The sequence below is a fragment of the Anomaloglossus baeobatrachus genome, chromosome 2, assembly GCF_048569485.1.
Source record: "Anomaloglossus baeobatrachus isolate aAnoBae1 chromosome 2, aAnoBae1.hap1, whole genome shotgun sequence".
NCBI classification, from domain to species: domain Eukaryota; kingdom Metazoa; phylum Chordata; class Amphibia; order Anura; family Aromobatidae; genus Anomaloglossus; species Anomaloglossus baeobatrachus.
This window is the reverse complement of record NC_134354.1, coordinates 757,640,727-757,654,308: the sequence shown is the minus strand read 5'-3', so window position 1 is coordinate 757,654,308 and position 13,582 is coordinate 757,640,727. Positions and strand designations below refer to the sequence as shown.

Sequence of the window (13,582 nt, the reverse complement as noted above, 5' to 3'; positions counted from 1 at the left end):
GGAAAAACAAAGGTAAGATTCTCACACCATCCCACAACTACGCGCCTTCAATCGCCTTTAAGTGGGGACAGAACAATCACAGCATTCAAGGGGTTAAACTGCCAGGAGCAGCACAGGGACCGCTCCAAGCAGTGAGAACCTGGATGCGATCGTGAGGGTACAGCACCTGAACCCCCGTGATCACCATGACTATAAAGCACAAAAAGCAGGAAAATCGCATATGAAAAAACGCAATAAAAAATGCATTTTTTTCAGCTGCTTTTTTCCTGCCAAAATAAGCTTTATGTGCAGAAAAGAAGCGCACAAAAAAAAAAGCAACGTGGGCACAGAGCCGTAGTCTTGCTGTATTCCCAGGGACGTCACACCTACTGATACCTGCCAATCTCACATGCATCCCGGCAGATATCGGTAGACGTGAGGTCACCTGTCCTGAGCCGGACATGTCAAAAACATTTCCAACATTCACCCTGGTAGACAACTGCAAGCACAATATCTTAATATACACACACACACATACGAAATCTAACAAAGGTGAAGTTACATAAAGGGGTCCTCCTATTACAGAACGTCACTAGGATCAGGTCCAACCTGTGACCCTGACCAATTTGGAGTGACGTTTTCTCCCTATGCGCAGATAATTACTGCTCCGCTCCATACATGTGCCGAGGAACCTGAATAGAGAAAGCAGCACTCAGCCGACACTAAATGCCGAGGCTCAATGGTCCAGCAGTCAGTCCAGACGTTCCACCGATCACAAAATGATGGCATACTCTAGTATCTGCCACGCTATAGGAAACCGCATCGAGGTTCGCGGTTGCTACATAAATGAACGGACATTCCTGGATATAGACTTAAACAAGAAAATCTGAAATATCACATGGTCATAAGTATTCACAGCCTTTGCTCAGACACTCATATTTAAGTCACATGCTGTCCATTTCCTTGTGATCCTCCTTGAGATGGTTCTACTCCTTCATTGGAGTACAGCTGTGTGTAATTAAACTGATAGGACTTGATTTGGAAAGGCGCACACCTGTCTATATAAGACCTCACAGTGCATGTCACACCAAATGAGAATCATGAGGTCAAAGGAACTGCCCAAGGAGCTCAGAGACAGAATTGTGGCAAGGCACAAATTTGGCCAAGGATACAAAAGAATTTCTACAGTACTCAAGGTTCCTAAGCCTCCATAATCCTTAAATGGAAGTTTGGGACCACCAGAACTCTTCCTAGACCTGGCCGTCCAGCCAAACTGAGCAATCGTGGGAGAAGAGCCTTGGTGAGAGAGGTAAAGAAGAACCCCAAGATCACTGTGGCTGAGCTCCAGAGATGCAGTAGGAAGATGGGAGAATGTTCCACAAAGTCAGCTATCACTGCAGCCTCCACCAATTGGGCCTTTATTGCAGAGTGGCCGACAGAAGCCTCTCCTCAGTGCAAGACATAAGAAAGCCTGCATAGAATTTACAAAAAAAAAACATATGAAGGGCTCCCAGACTATGAGAAATAAGATTCTCTGGTCTGATGAGATGAAGATATAACTTTTTGGTGATAATTCTAAGCGGTGTGTGTTAAGAAAACCAGGCACTGCTCATCACCTGCCCAATACAATCCCCTCAGTGAAACATGGTGGTGGCAGCATCATACTATGGGGGTGTTTTTCAGCTGCAGGGACAGAACAACTGGTTGCAATTTAAGGAAAGATGAATGCGGCCAAATTCAGAGATATCCTGGAAGAAAACAAACCTCTTCCAGAGTTCTCTGGACCTCAGACTTGGCTGACCAATACTTATGACCATGTGATATTTCAGTTTTTCTTGTTAAAAAAAAAAATTGCTAAAATTTCTACATTTGTTTTTTTCTGTCAATATGAGGTGCAGAGTGTATATTAATGAGAAAAAAAAATGTTTTTTTTTGAATTTACCAAATGGCTGCAATGAAATTAAGAATGAAAAATGTAAAAGGGGTCTATATACCTTCCGTACCCACTGTACATGAAGAATCCCAAATACAGATGCTTTCTTTACAGAGATTGAAACTAAAAACTTCTATCCATGGGGCCATCGCTGAGACATCGAGGCTTGAAGCCACCGTGGGTCCCTGTGCATTGTGGTCTAACCAAAACACACACAATTTGCTGATACAAGTAAAATATATCTTTGTACCGTGTTAGCCAGTAGAGATAAAAAAATTGTTTAAAAGAACAGAGAGTCCTCAGTGGTTGATACCTTTTAGGTATCAACCACTGAGGACTCTCTGTTCTTTTAAACAATTTGCTGAGTAACATATAACACACACCAGACAACAGCAGTAGCATTCGTTTAATATAACACATCCAGGGTCTGGGATATTCACATAGAAGAACGAAAGAATAATAAAAAAAAAAAAAAAGAAAAAAAGAATTTTATTCACATAGAACATGCAGATACAAGACAGGAGGCGCACACGTGACAAGTCCTCCCACACGTTCCCATCGTATGATATTGGCGATGCGAAAAATGATGTCCGTAGTCATCGGTATAGGAGGAAACCTCCTCGTCTTCTGCCCGGAGCACATAAAACTGTACTACTTTATATACTTCTCCATGAATTTCTTGTGGAACTCGGAGCGCAACGTGTCATTGACGAACCTCTTCTCCTTCTTCATCTCGTCCACACCTTTGGCGCAGTTTTTGAACACGACGTCGTCATCCCATCTGCAAGGAAAGACACACGTCAGGCGTTATGTCACTGTAATGTCCAAAATAAGCCAAAATTATACAGAGGAGTCCGGTGTCTCCTGCCCACCTATAGAGGAAACATGAGAGTCTCGACTCCCCAGCCTCTTGCTATAAGTGGACAAGTAAAAAGGAAGATTGACTGGCTCTCTCCGAGTGGGTATGGAAAAGAAAAACACACCGGCTCCCTCTGAGTGGGTGGGAAAAAACAAGACACACAGGCTGAGACAGTGGGGGGAAAACAAGACTCACAGGCTACCTCTGAGAAGGTGGGGGAACAAAAAGACTCACAGGCTCCCTTTAAGAGGATGGGGTGGGGGGGGGGGGGAGAAAAAAAAAAAAAAGACTCACAGGCTGAGAGGTTGTAGGTAAACAAGACTCACATGCTCCCTCAGAGTGGGGGGGGGGGGGAGAAAAGGACTCACAGGCTCCCTCAGAGTGGGGGAAAGAAAAGGACTCACAGGCTCCCTCTAAGAAAATGGGGGAAAACAAAGACTCACAGGCTCCCTCAGAGAGTGGGGGGAAAGAAAAGGACTCACAGGCTCTCTCTGAGGGGATGGGTGAGAAAAAAAAAAAAAAAAAGACTCAGGCTGAGACAGTGGGGGACAACAAGACTCACGGGCTCCCTCTGAGAGGGTGGGGGAACAGAGACTCACAGGCTCCCTCTGAGAAGGTGAGGGAACAAAGACTCACAGGCTTCCTCTGAGTGGGTGGAGGGAAAAAGGACTCACGGGTGAAGGTTCAGAGCATCTAATCACACCTCGAAGTGTTTGATGGATGGGGTGAACAAACGCACACCATGGTGCACACTGTCTCCATTATTACAGAATACTTGCTTAGATGCTATCCCATTAAAAAAAAATGATCAGCAATCTATATAAAATAGGCAAAAAATGATCATTGGAGGTGGGGAGTGGGGAGGGGGGGGGGTCTGATCCACATCAATCCAGAGGTCAGGTGAACCATACAAGTTTCTGGTGTTGTCTCTGTGGAGTTTTTGTTATTGTGTTTTCCAGCCCGCCCCGAGGGTGAGGCAGATGGGGAGTAAGATCAGGGCTCGGACAGGAGTTAGGATCAAGCTGGGGGGCTCGGACCTGGTTACCATCAAGCCTACCTTTGAGATTAGGGACAGCGCAGGGTCTTAAGTCTGAGGGCCAGTCAAGGGGACCCTGTCCTGTCATTACATACCCCGTGACAGGGACACTCAGGATCAGTGAGGGGTCTCAGCAGCCGGTCCCCCAACAATCATACATCTATCATCCTGGGTATACATGATAAATAATTATGGGATAATTTAAGAATATATTTTGTGTATTGCAATCTAAAAACTTACCTTCGTTTCACCTTAAAACTTGCTTGAGACACTGCGGGAGCCGTGAGGTTCAGGAGGGGATTGCCGCTTAAAATGTTCTCCATTCGGATTCGCTCCTCTTCGGCTTTCTGCTCTAGTTCCTTTTATTAAACATATATACATTAGGATTCATCTTCAGGTTGTAAAGACTGGATTACACAGATCGGAGAATATCCTAACTATGGTGTGAGATTATTAGTGGGAACGGGCTGTGCAATGCACCACGGAGGTTACAATTAAAAATAGGAAGAGGTTTTCCGGCTGCATCATCAGAATCGGATATTAATATACAGAAAGAGAAGTTTTAAAAAAACAAAAACAGGTCTGCCTACAAAATATATGTATACAATATTCACAAGTGCACTACGGACACTATGGCAGGTGGAGGGTCATTTCACGTCTTTAATGCCAAGTCCACGCTGAAATTTTATTACTCCTCTGTTATGTTCCAGAGCTGCATTCATAATTCTGCCAAATGTCAATGTAAACCAGTTAATAATCTGGATCAAGCAGCACACCTCTACTAGATGTGATTATCTCACACGTGGCAAATTTGTTGCAGAAATTTTGGATAGTTCATCTCAACAAATATTGTAGAAATTTCTGTAAAAAAAATCTGGCAAATTTGAGTGGCCATGTTCACATGATGCATTTTCTTTTTATTAGGCAATTTTAAAATGTTTTTCTATTAGGCAATTTTACCATGTTTGCAGTGATTTCCCCATACATTTGTGAAGTCACATAAAAAATGAAGGGTGAATGCGGCGTAAGTATGAGCTCTTACATAGCTTTTTTTTTTTTTCCCTGCATGAAAGAGAGGCTGGGTATACAATCTATGATGTAAAATGGGAGTAGCAGAGGGGAAATCGCAGCTGCGAAAATTTTTTTGAAAGGGGAAACGATCTAGGAACATTCCCCAAGAATGAATACGCACGCATCTATCTAGTTATCTATATAAACATAATATTATATGAGAATGGATGTGGTGGATATCATGTTTCCATCTCTCTTCATCAACCTCTCTTCATCAGGGGACGTCCACTGATGAAGAGAGGTGGAAACGTGCGTCGGGACTGAGACATACACACCGATTTATGGGCTAGTAAGTTTAATACAATATTATATCCACAATAGTCGCTATTATTATTCATGATCACTTGTTTCTATTATAGGGCTTCTATAAATTGTTATTGAGTCCATATAAATTTGTGAATTATGTTCATTGCATATTACGGTCTTAAAATACTAATAAAACTACAGTAAATATTAAAAATTCCATAGTTGACACGCAGGCTATTGTATTAGAATTATATAAATTAGCAACCAGTAAACAACAGCATTAGTGAGATAAATTGAATAGCTGTTGTGGCAGCAAAAAAACAAAAATATAGGTTTATAGATATGAGACATGCAATTGGTATGTACACAGAATCAATTAAACAGTGACGAAAATAGAAACAAACAAATAATTAATTTACTATTTTGAATCATCAACCAGGGATTAAACTAGGTTGACAATTATAATTCATACTTTTATGAAAACGTTATTATCGGCATGCCATGTAAAATCCATGGTATCACCATTGCTGCATTGGGTGTGTATTGTTGATCCTAGAGGATTCCTTGTTTATCATTTTTTCTTTATAATTTTAAGCTTTATAAATAAAATAATTTTTTATATACATGGGAATCATTGTGCATCTTGTCCCCTTAGTTGGGGTTGTTGGAATAATCTACTAAAAGTAGGCCTTAAAAGGATGACCAATCTTAAAGATTTTGATCGGTGGGGGTCTGGGCCATGAGACCACCACAGATTGCTCTAAACAAAGGGCAGAGGCACTCAGTCAAAACTTTGAGGGTGTATGAACTCATATATTGGTATGGCATGCCTTCCCTCTGTTTAAGAAATTAATGGGGGGTCTCATACCCAGGCCCCCAAAAATAAATAGTAGTGAATAAGTTTAGTCACCCTTTAAGCTTTGGGTATTGCTTTATAATCTGTGAGGGAGATTTCTCGAAATTGGTTAAAAAAAAAAAAAATATAAAAAAAAGAAAAGAAAAGAAGCCCATAGCAACCAGTAAGGTCAGAAAACTTCCATAGCAACCGTTACTATTTACAAACAGCTCCACATTCCTCTGGCAATCTCTCCTCACACAACATGGCTGCCAACACGGCATTTAGGAGCAGAGCTGTAAAAAGCTTCACAACAGCAACAACATTCGTAGGCCGAATTTCAGAGGTGTCGGCCATGTTTTCCTACAAATTTGTTGTCTTTGGTTGTGGCCCCCAAACAAAACTACACAAGGCTTGAGGCCTGTTACCAGGGACGCCATCTTCAGATTTCAGTGAAACGCTCTACTTAAAAGGGAACATGGTGGCAGAGATGAGCCATAGCAATGTATTAACCCCTTCACGACCATGGACGGATCTTTCCGTCATGGATCGTGTCCCGGTAAGCCCCACCCCCTGCCGCGGGCAGGCGGCGTGGATCGGCACACATATCAGCTGTTTTCAACAGCTGACATGTGTGCCTACATGTTCCGAGTGGAATCGCATTCCACCCGGAACATTAACCCCTTAGATCTCGCTGCCAAAGTCTGGCAGCGAGATCTATATGCGCGCGGCCATGTTTTTTACTTACCGCCGCCCCCTCCGGACGTCACGTGAGTGATCACGTGACGTTCGGTGGTTGCCATCGTAGCACAGGGTCATGTGATGACGCCTGCTGGTACGAAGTTTCACTTTCATTCTTCCTCGGCCGGGAGCAGAGGAAAAAAGAAAGTGACTATTTCTGCTGTTTACAGCGGTATAGCTGTGATCAGCAGATAGAGATCAGCAATCGGATTGCTGATCGCTATAGCCCCCTAGGGGGACTAGTAAAATAAAATAAAAAAAGTAAAAAAAAAGTTTTAAAAAATTAAAAAAAAACAACAAAAAACCTAAAAGTTCAAATCATCCCCCTTTCCCCCCATTGAAAATTAAAGGGTTAAAAAATAAATAAATATACACATATTTGGTATCGCCGCGTTCAGAAATGCCCGATCCATCAAAATATAAAATGAATTAATCTGATTGGTAAACGGCGTAGCGGCAAAAAAAATTACAAACGCCAAAATTACGTTTTTTGGTCGCCGCAAGTTTTACGCAAAATGCAATAACAGGCGATCAAAACGTAGCATCTGCGCAAAAATGGTACCATTATAAACGTCAGCTCGAGACGCAAAAAATAAGCCGTCAATGAGCCATAGATCCCAAAAAATAAGAACGCTACGTGTTTCGGAAAATGGCGCAAAACGTGCGCCACTTTTATTGGACAAACTTGTGAATTTTTTTTAACCCCTTAGATACAAGTAAACCAATACATGTTTGGTGTCTACAAACTCGCACTGACCTCAGGCATCATACCCACACATCAGTTTTACCATATAGTGAACACCGTGAATAAAAGATCCCAAAAACTATTGTGCCATCACACATTTTTTGCAGTTTTTCCACACTTGGAATTTTTTTACTGTTTTCCAGTACACCATATGGTAAAACTTATGGTTTCATTTAAAAGTACAACTTGTCCCGCAAAAAACAAGCCCTCATATGGCAAGATTGACGGAAAAATAAAGTTACGGCTCTCGGAAGAAGGGGAGCAAAAAACAAAAACGCAAAAACGGAAAGTGCCCCGGGGCTGAAGGGGTTAATGGCAGGAAGAAACTAGGTCATCACAAGAGGCCGAGCCCGTTTGTCATTTGGTGCCAATGTCATCCTAAAGGGGTTTCCAGAATTCGTATAAATGGTCTGCGCCCCATAAACAGCGCCACTCTTGTCCACAGGCAGTGTCTGGTATTACAGTACAGCCACATCAACTTAACCCCGTGATGATCAGACTAATTTTCATTTTTGTGTTTTCGTTAATACCATTTTGGGGCAATTACATATTTCCTGATTGCACCTCCCCCAAAAAATACAATACAAAGCAAAGACCAAAAAATTGACAATCTGGAGTTCCCATTTTTCCTTTCTTTACAGTGCTTACCATAAGCGTTAAATAATTCTATATTTTTTTATACATCAGACTTTGGCGCAGTGATACTGAATATCCCTTTATTTCCCTCCTTTGTTTTTGGATGGCACCAGAATAAAAAAAACTTTTCAATATTTTTAAACTTTTCACTCCCCCCCCCCCCCTTAGTGGACCTAGCTCAAATCATGGTATTCTATGAAGCTCGGCCTATGGAAGGGGCTTTGTGGAAGCACCAATATGGCACGGCAAAACATCGGCTTCTTGAGATGGCCTTTTGAGACAACCAATGGGCAACCCAACTAAACTTTCCACGAGGACCGAGCCACGAAAATGCCACTGTGGACGTCGGATCCGTTTTTTTCCTTATAGATTTGTATTAGCGCCGGATTGTGCCACATGGCCTTCCATTTCATTCGGCGTGCGCCGGTTCCGTTGAAATTTGTCTGTGCGGCCGCCGGAAGCAATTTCCAAAGGAATGTTTTTTGTGACCGTTTAAAAATCGGAAGGCGACGGATACGGCGCCATCAGTTTTTCTTTTTACAATGGAAGCCTATGGGCGCCGGATCCTCACTCTCTCACTCTCCTCCATAGTAAATAACCTTTAGCCTAAAGGGAAAAATTGAGACGGATCCGTTTTTTTTACCGGATCCATCGCATCAGTTTTCCCACAGTCTGTGACGGATCAGTCGCATCAGGCACAAAACGGATTGTGCCTGATAGCAAAAAACAGATGTGTGAAAGTAGCCTAAGCTGCAGCGCTCAGATCGCTGCTGTTAAAAGCTGCACTGTGTGGAGCAGGCTCCGCTCCTGAGCCTGCACCGCATCTCTCACACTATGATGTACCACCGTGTTTTTCCAAAGATAAGACACTGTCCTATACTTTTTTTGCCCCCCAATAAAGCACTAGGGCTTATTTTTGGAGGAGGTCTTATTCTTGGAGAAACATGGTTGGGGGTAAGCTTACGCCCCCCCCCCCCCAAAAAAAAAAGCAGACACCCCACTTCCCAGGAGACTCATACTTACCAGACCCGGACGTCTGCGTGGCTCCCAGATCCTCACTGTGATCTCCGGTGGGTGCAGCACGTCGTCCTCCCCTGCTTCTGGCTGACACTGACACACACACAGCAGATCACACACACTCATCACATCCAGCGTTACACAATGCTTCCAGTCACAGGGAATGATTGAAAGAAGTCACGTGTCTGCAGGTTCTGTAAGCTAGCATCGCGGCAGGTCCTTGCGCTCCACTGCACAGCCTCTTAGGATTCTGCCGGCAAGAAGAAATCGGTGTCGCTGGATGTGGTGAGTGTGAGTGTGATCCGATGTTTGTATGTGAGATCGGATGTGTGTGGGTGTATAATCCACTGCAGGTCCTCTGCTCGGCGTCTGGTGAGTGTGATTGCGGGGTATCTGAAGTGTCCTGCAGTATCTTAACTTTTTTAGCTGCACGGACAGTTCATTATTGACGCGCGACTAAAGCTTATTATATTTAAGCCTTGCTCCGAAAATGCTGAAAATCCCTGCTAGGGCTTATTTTTGGGGGAGGTCTTATTTTTGGAAAAACAGGGTATTACTTCATGGGAAGGGGAGGTGTTGAAGACAATTGCCTAATAAGATAACCCTTACAGGTGTATACAGAGGTCATGGTCTGGAGGTCCTCACTATGAGCAAGGCTGGAGAGCTGCTAACAATGGCTGTCCGCCATGTTATACTGCATTCCTCCTGTCGTGGCAATGGTTAGTCACAAAGTTTCCGCTGATGACACAAACTCCTGACCATGAGCCTTGGCCCCCCCCCCCAGGCAAAAATGAGCGACAACACCAGACACAGCCCATGGACCTCAGTGTAACTGTTTCTGGAGGGATGGAGGGGAACTTTTAGCAATCCCAATCTGGCCAAACAAACTGGAGGGATAACTGGACACTCACTTCCACCTCGGTTGGGGGCACACCGCTCACCACCGGATGTAGAAGTTAGCGGTGCCAGAGTAACCCTTTATGGTAACAATTTCAGCTCTGCTACATAAGTCATCCTAACCTAAGTAAATGGAAAGGTCTGTAGAATTGCACACATAGAAAAATGTTGTTATCGCCTTAGCGCTCTCCTCTCACATAATGTCAATCAGCAGCTAGAATATGCCGCAGCTGCTGCAAAACATTTTTAAAGAGCAAACTGCAATCTTTAAGGCATTACATGACTGATATACTAGTCCCCCTTTTTTCCGAGAGGTTCGGCAGTACTGAAGTGTGTATTTTACATATACATAGCCCTGTCACTAGCTTACACTGCAAACTTGCATTTCCAGCTGCTGAAGAACCTCTTTATTAAAGAGGACAATTATACAAGTGAAGATTCTGTAATGCCCTTTCAAAACCTAACCACTTCCCTATGGTTGATTCCCCCCACTGATCAAATATAAATGAAAATAAAGGGGTAGTACCATTGATGCCGTGCTGCACTCCTTTGGAGCCTTACCCTGGACAGTGACACTCCTGGTGTCCACCATGCCAGAAACTGCAGGTTCCCCAATTCCAGTGAATGGGTGCAGACTGCAGCTCTCGGAACAGCCAAGTGGAGCGCGGTGCAGGAAAGGGAATGCTGCGCGGATCCGCCACCGCCCCTTTATTCTGCAGATCGATGAGCATCACAGATGTCGGGTTCCCAGTAATACGCTACCACTTTATCAGATGGGACTAGTCTTTTAAGCCAAACTGTGCCGGGTTTATATACAAGTATACACACGTCTGCCGCAAATCAGACTGGGTATAGTCAGTAGAGGAGGGAGCGAGGGTCTTGGGTGTGTGGGGGGGTATATAAGATAACACCTAGTCCCGGTTGTGTAAAGCATTAGCGGGTATTTGTATGGAGTCACAGCCTGCAAGGTGACTTCGGAGACCCTGCACATTAGTAGCGATTACTTTGGCGGCCGATCCAATTATGTGCCGCTCTCGTGCCGTCCACTTGTGTCCCATCCGTAATGTGCAGAATATGTCGCTGGGAGATTAGATTATCTCGGAATGAGAAAGTGCTTCCATCTGCTGCCGTCAGGCGACAGGAATGTTAATCAGTCTAAAACCGAGCAGAGGACGCACGAGCAACCAGGGGTTAAAGGATCAAATCAAGGAAATCTGTTTGTAACATGCTTCGGAAACTCTGTAGTGTCTTTGCAGGTGTCATTGGGGGAAATCGCGACCATCGACCTTAGTCTGCAGAGCCGTTACCAGACTGATGGTCTAGGACATAAGAAGGGCTGCTGATAAGTCTTTGGCTTTACCCAGAAAGAAAAGAGATAGCATATTGAAACTCTCCATTTCTTCCATATACTCTCCACTGATGACAACACACTTCTTACATCGGTATTCCAAGTTCTGTAAGCCTAGCAAAAAGAAGAAGGATTTCGGTTGTGCCTCAAACCAGGCATCCGTAGCAGCCATTGCATCAGACATGGTGTGAAATTTGGTACCCTTGAGGTGTTTCTTCAGGGTTGGAAACAGATGATAGTCAGAGGGAGCTAGATCTGGTGAATAAGGGTACTTTCACACTTGCGTTATTTTCCTTCCGTTACAATCCGCCCTTTTGGGAAACAGCGGAATCCGTTAACGGATTCCGCTGTTTCCCATAGACTTGTATGGTTGACGGATTGTACCAAAAGGAGCTGCGTTGCTTCCGCTGGGCGACGCTCCGTTGCTTCCGCCCAGCGGGAGGAACGCAGCATGTAACGTTATTTTGAGCAGCGGAATCCTCTGGATTTCACTGCGCATGCTCTTTTTTTTTTTTTTTTTTTAAATCAAACTTTATTTTGGCTCGCGGTGGCCGAACGTTCAGCTGAGCGCCCGGCCGTCGGCAAGCGACAGCGCTCAGCTGAATGACCGGCCACCAGCATGCCCGGCCGCCGGCAAGTCACAGCGCTCAGCTGAGCGCCCGCCCGCCGGCATGCCCGGGCGCCGGCAAGTGACAGCGATCAGCTGATCACCCGGCGGCCGGCTGCAGGGAGCGATCAGCTGATCACCCGGCGGCCGGGAGCGATCAGCTGATCACCCGGCAGCCGGCTGCAGGGAGCGATCAGCTGATCACCCGGCAGCCGGCTGCAGGGAGCGATCAGCTGATCACCCGGCAGCCGGGAGCGATCAGCTGATCACCCGGCGGGCGGGAGCGATCAGCTGATCACCCGGCGGCCGGCTACTGGGAGCAATCAGCTGATCACCCAGCGGCCGGCTGCAGGGAACGATCAGCTGATCGTTCACTATAGTCTGCCGCTGGTAAAACCGGGAAAAAAAAAAAAAAAATCAAAACGAATTGCGTTGTTTTGCAGCATCCGTTGCATCCGTTGTGTCACTATATGCAACACATCCGTTGCATCCGTTACACAACGCAATGCAATGGATACCGTTCAACGCAAGTGTGAAAGTACCCTAAGGTGCGTGGTGAACCAGCTGGAAGCCCAGCTCTGCCAGTTTTGCTGTGGTCACTTGTGCAGTGTGAGCGGAGGCGTTGTCTTGCAGAAACAAGATTCCTTTGGACAGCTTTCCGCGCCTTTTGGCCTTCAGAGCTGCCTTCAATTGGTACAATAGTTCAATGTAATTTTCTTGCATTGATGGTGGAACCCTTTTGAAGGTAGTCCACTAGCTGCACACCCTCCTTATCCCAGAACACAGACAGTGGCTGATTTTTGCACCTGAACTTCTTTGGACGAGGAGAACCACTGTGCCTCCACTCTTGACTGCTCCTTGTTTTCAGGGTCATTCAAATAAATCCAGGTCTCATCCATAGTGACCAGTCAATCCAGGAAGTTCTTAACAGTCCGGAAACGCTGACAAATGGACCGGGAAGATTTCACTCGCATGCTTCTCTGATCTGTTGCCAAATATTTGGGGACCCACTTTGCAGACGCTTCCTCATGTCCAAATGTTCATAGATAATGACACAAACACGTTCTCGGGAAATCCCCATGATGTCTGCTATTGCTTTAGCTGAAATTCGTGGATTCTTCAGTATGAGGTTGTGCACAGCATCGACAATCTCCGGAACAACAACCACTCTCGGGCGTCCAAGACGTTCCTCATCATTGGTGCTGAAGTGGCCCGTTTTAAATTTGGCAACCCAGTTCTTAACTGTGGAATATGAAGGGCATTGATCCCTCAATGTCTGCGACATGTCTCCATGAATATTCTTTGCAGACTTTCCTTGTAGAAACAAGAATTTTATCCCTCCTCTGCTCTCAGTTGCTGTGAATATCGTATCTTGTTTTCCTGCGTGCGTAGAACACTGTTGCCATAAGCAACAAACACAAAATTTTGAAAACATATATTACACACATAAGGTTTTCATGTGATGTAACATTCGTTACCATAGAAACAAAAAAAGATCACAAAGTCAAAGACTTATCAGCAGCCCCTCTACATACTGTGAAGGAAGAGCAGGTAGGTACGGGGGCTCAGCCTTAGCGGGTCACATTTCCTAGAGACTGCATAGTGACAGGGGTGCTCAGCAACCTGCAGTGC

The 13,582-nt window shown here is 44.8% G+C and overlaps 1 protein-coding gene across 1 annotated transcript in view; it reads right to left on the bottom strand.

Annotated features, from left to right (window-relative positions):
- Nucleotides 1-2,300: 2,300 nt before the first annotated feature.
- CWC15 (CWC15 spliceosome associated protein) overlaps nucleotides 2,301-13,582 on the bottom strand; it is a 53,448-nt gene continuing 42,166 nt past the window's right edge. The window contains exons 6-7 of the mRNA XM_075334675.1: nucleotides 4,048-4,166; nucleotides 2,301-2,693 (exon numbers count right to left, since the gene is read on the bottom strand). Coding sequence (XP_075190790.1) covers nucleotides 2,564-2,693; nucleotides 4,048-4,166 — 249 coding nt within the window. The 3' untranslated portion in view covers nucleotides 2,301-2,563. The remainder of the gene's footprint in view (nucleotides 2,694-4,047; nucleotides 4,167-13,582) is intronic.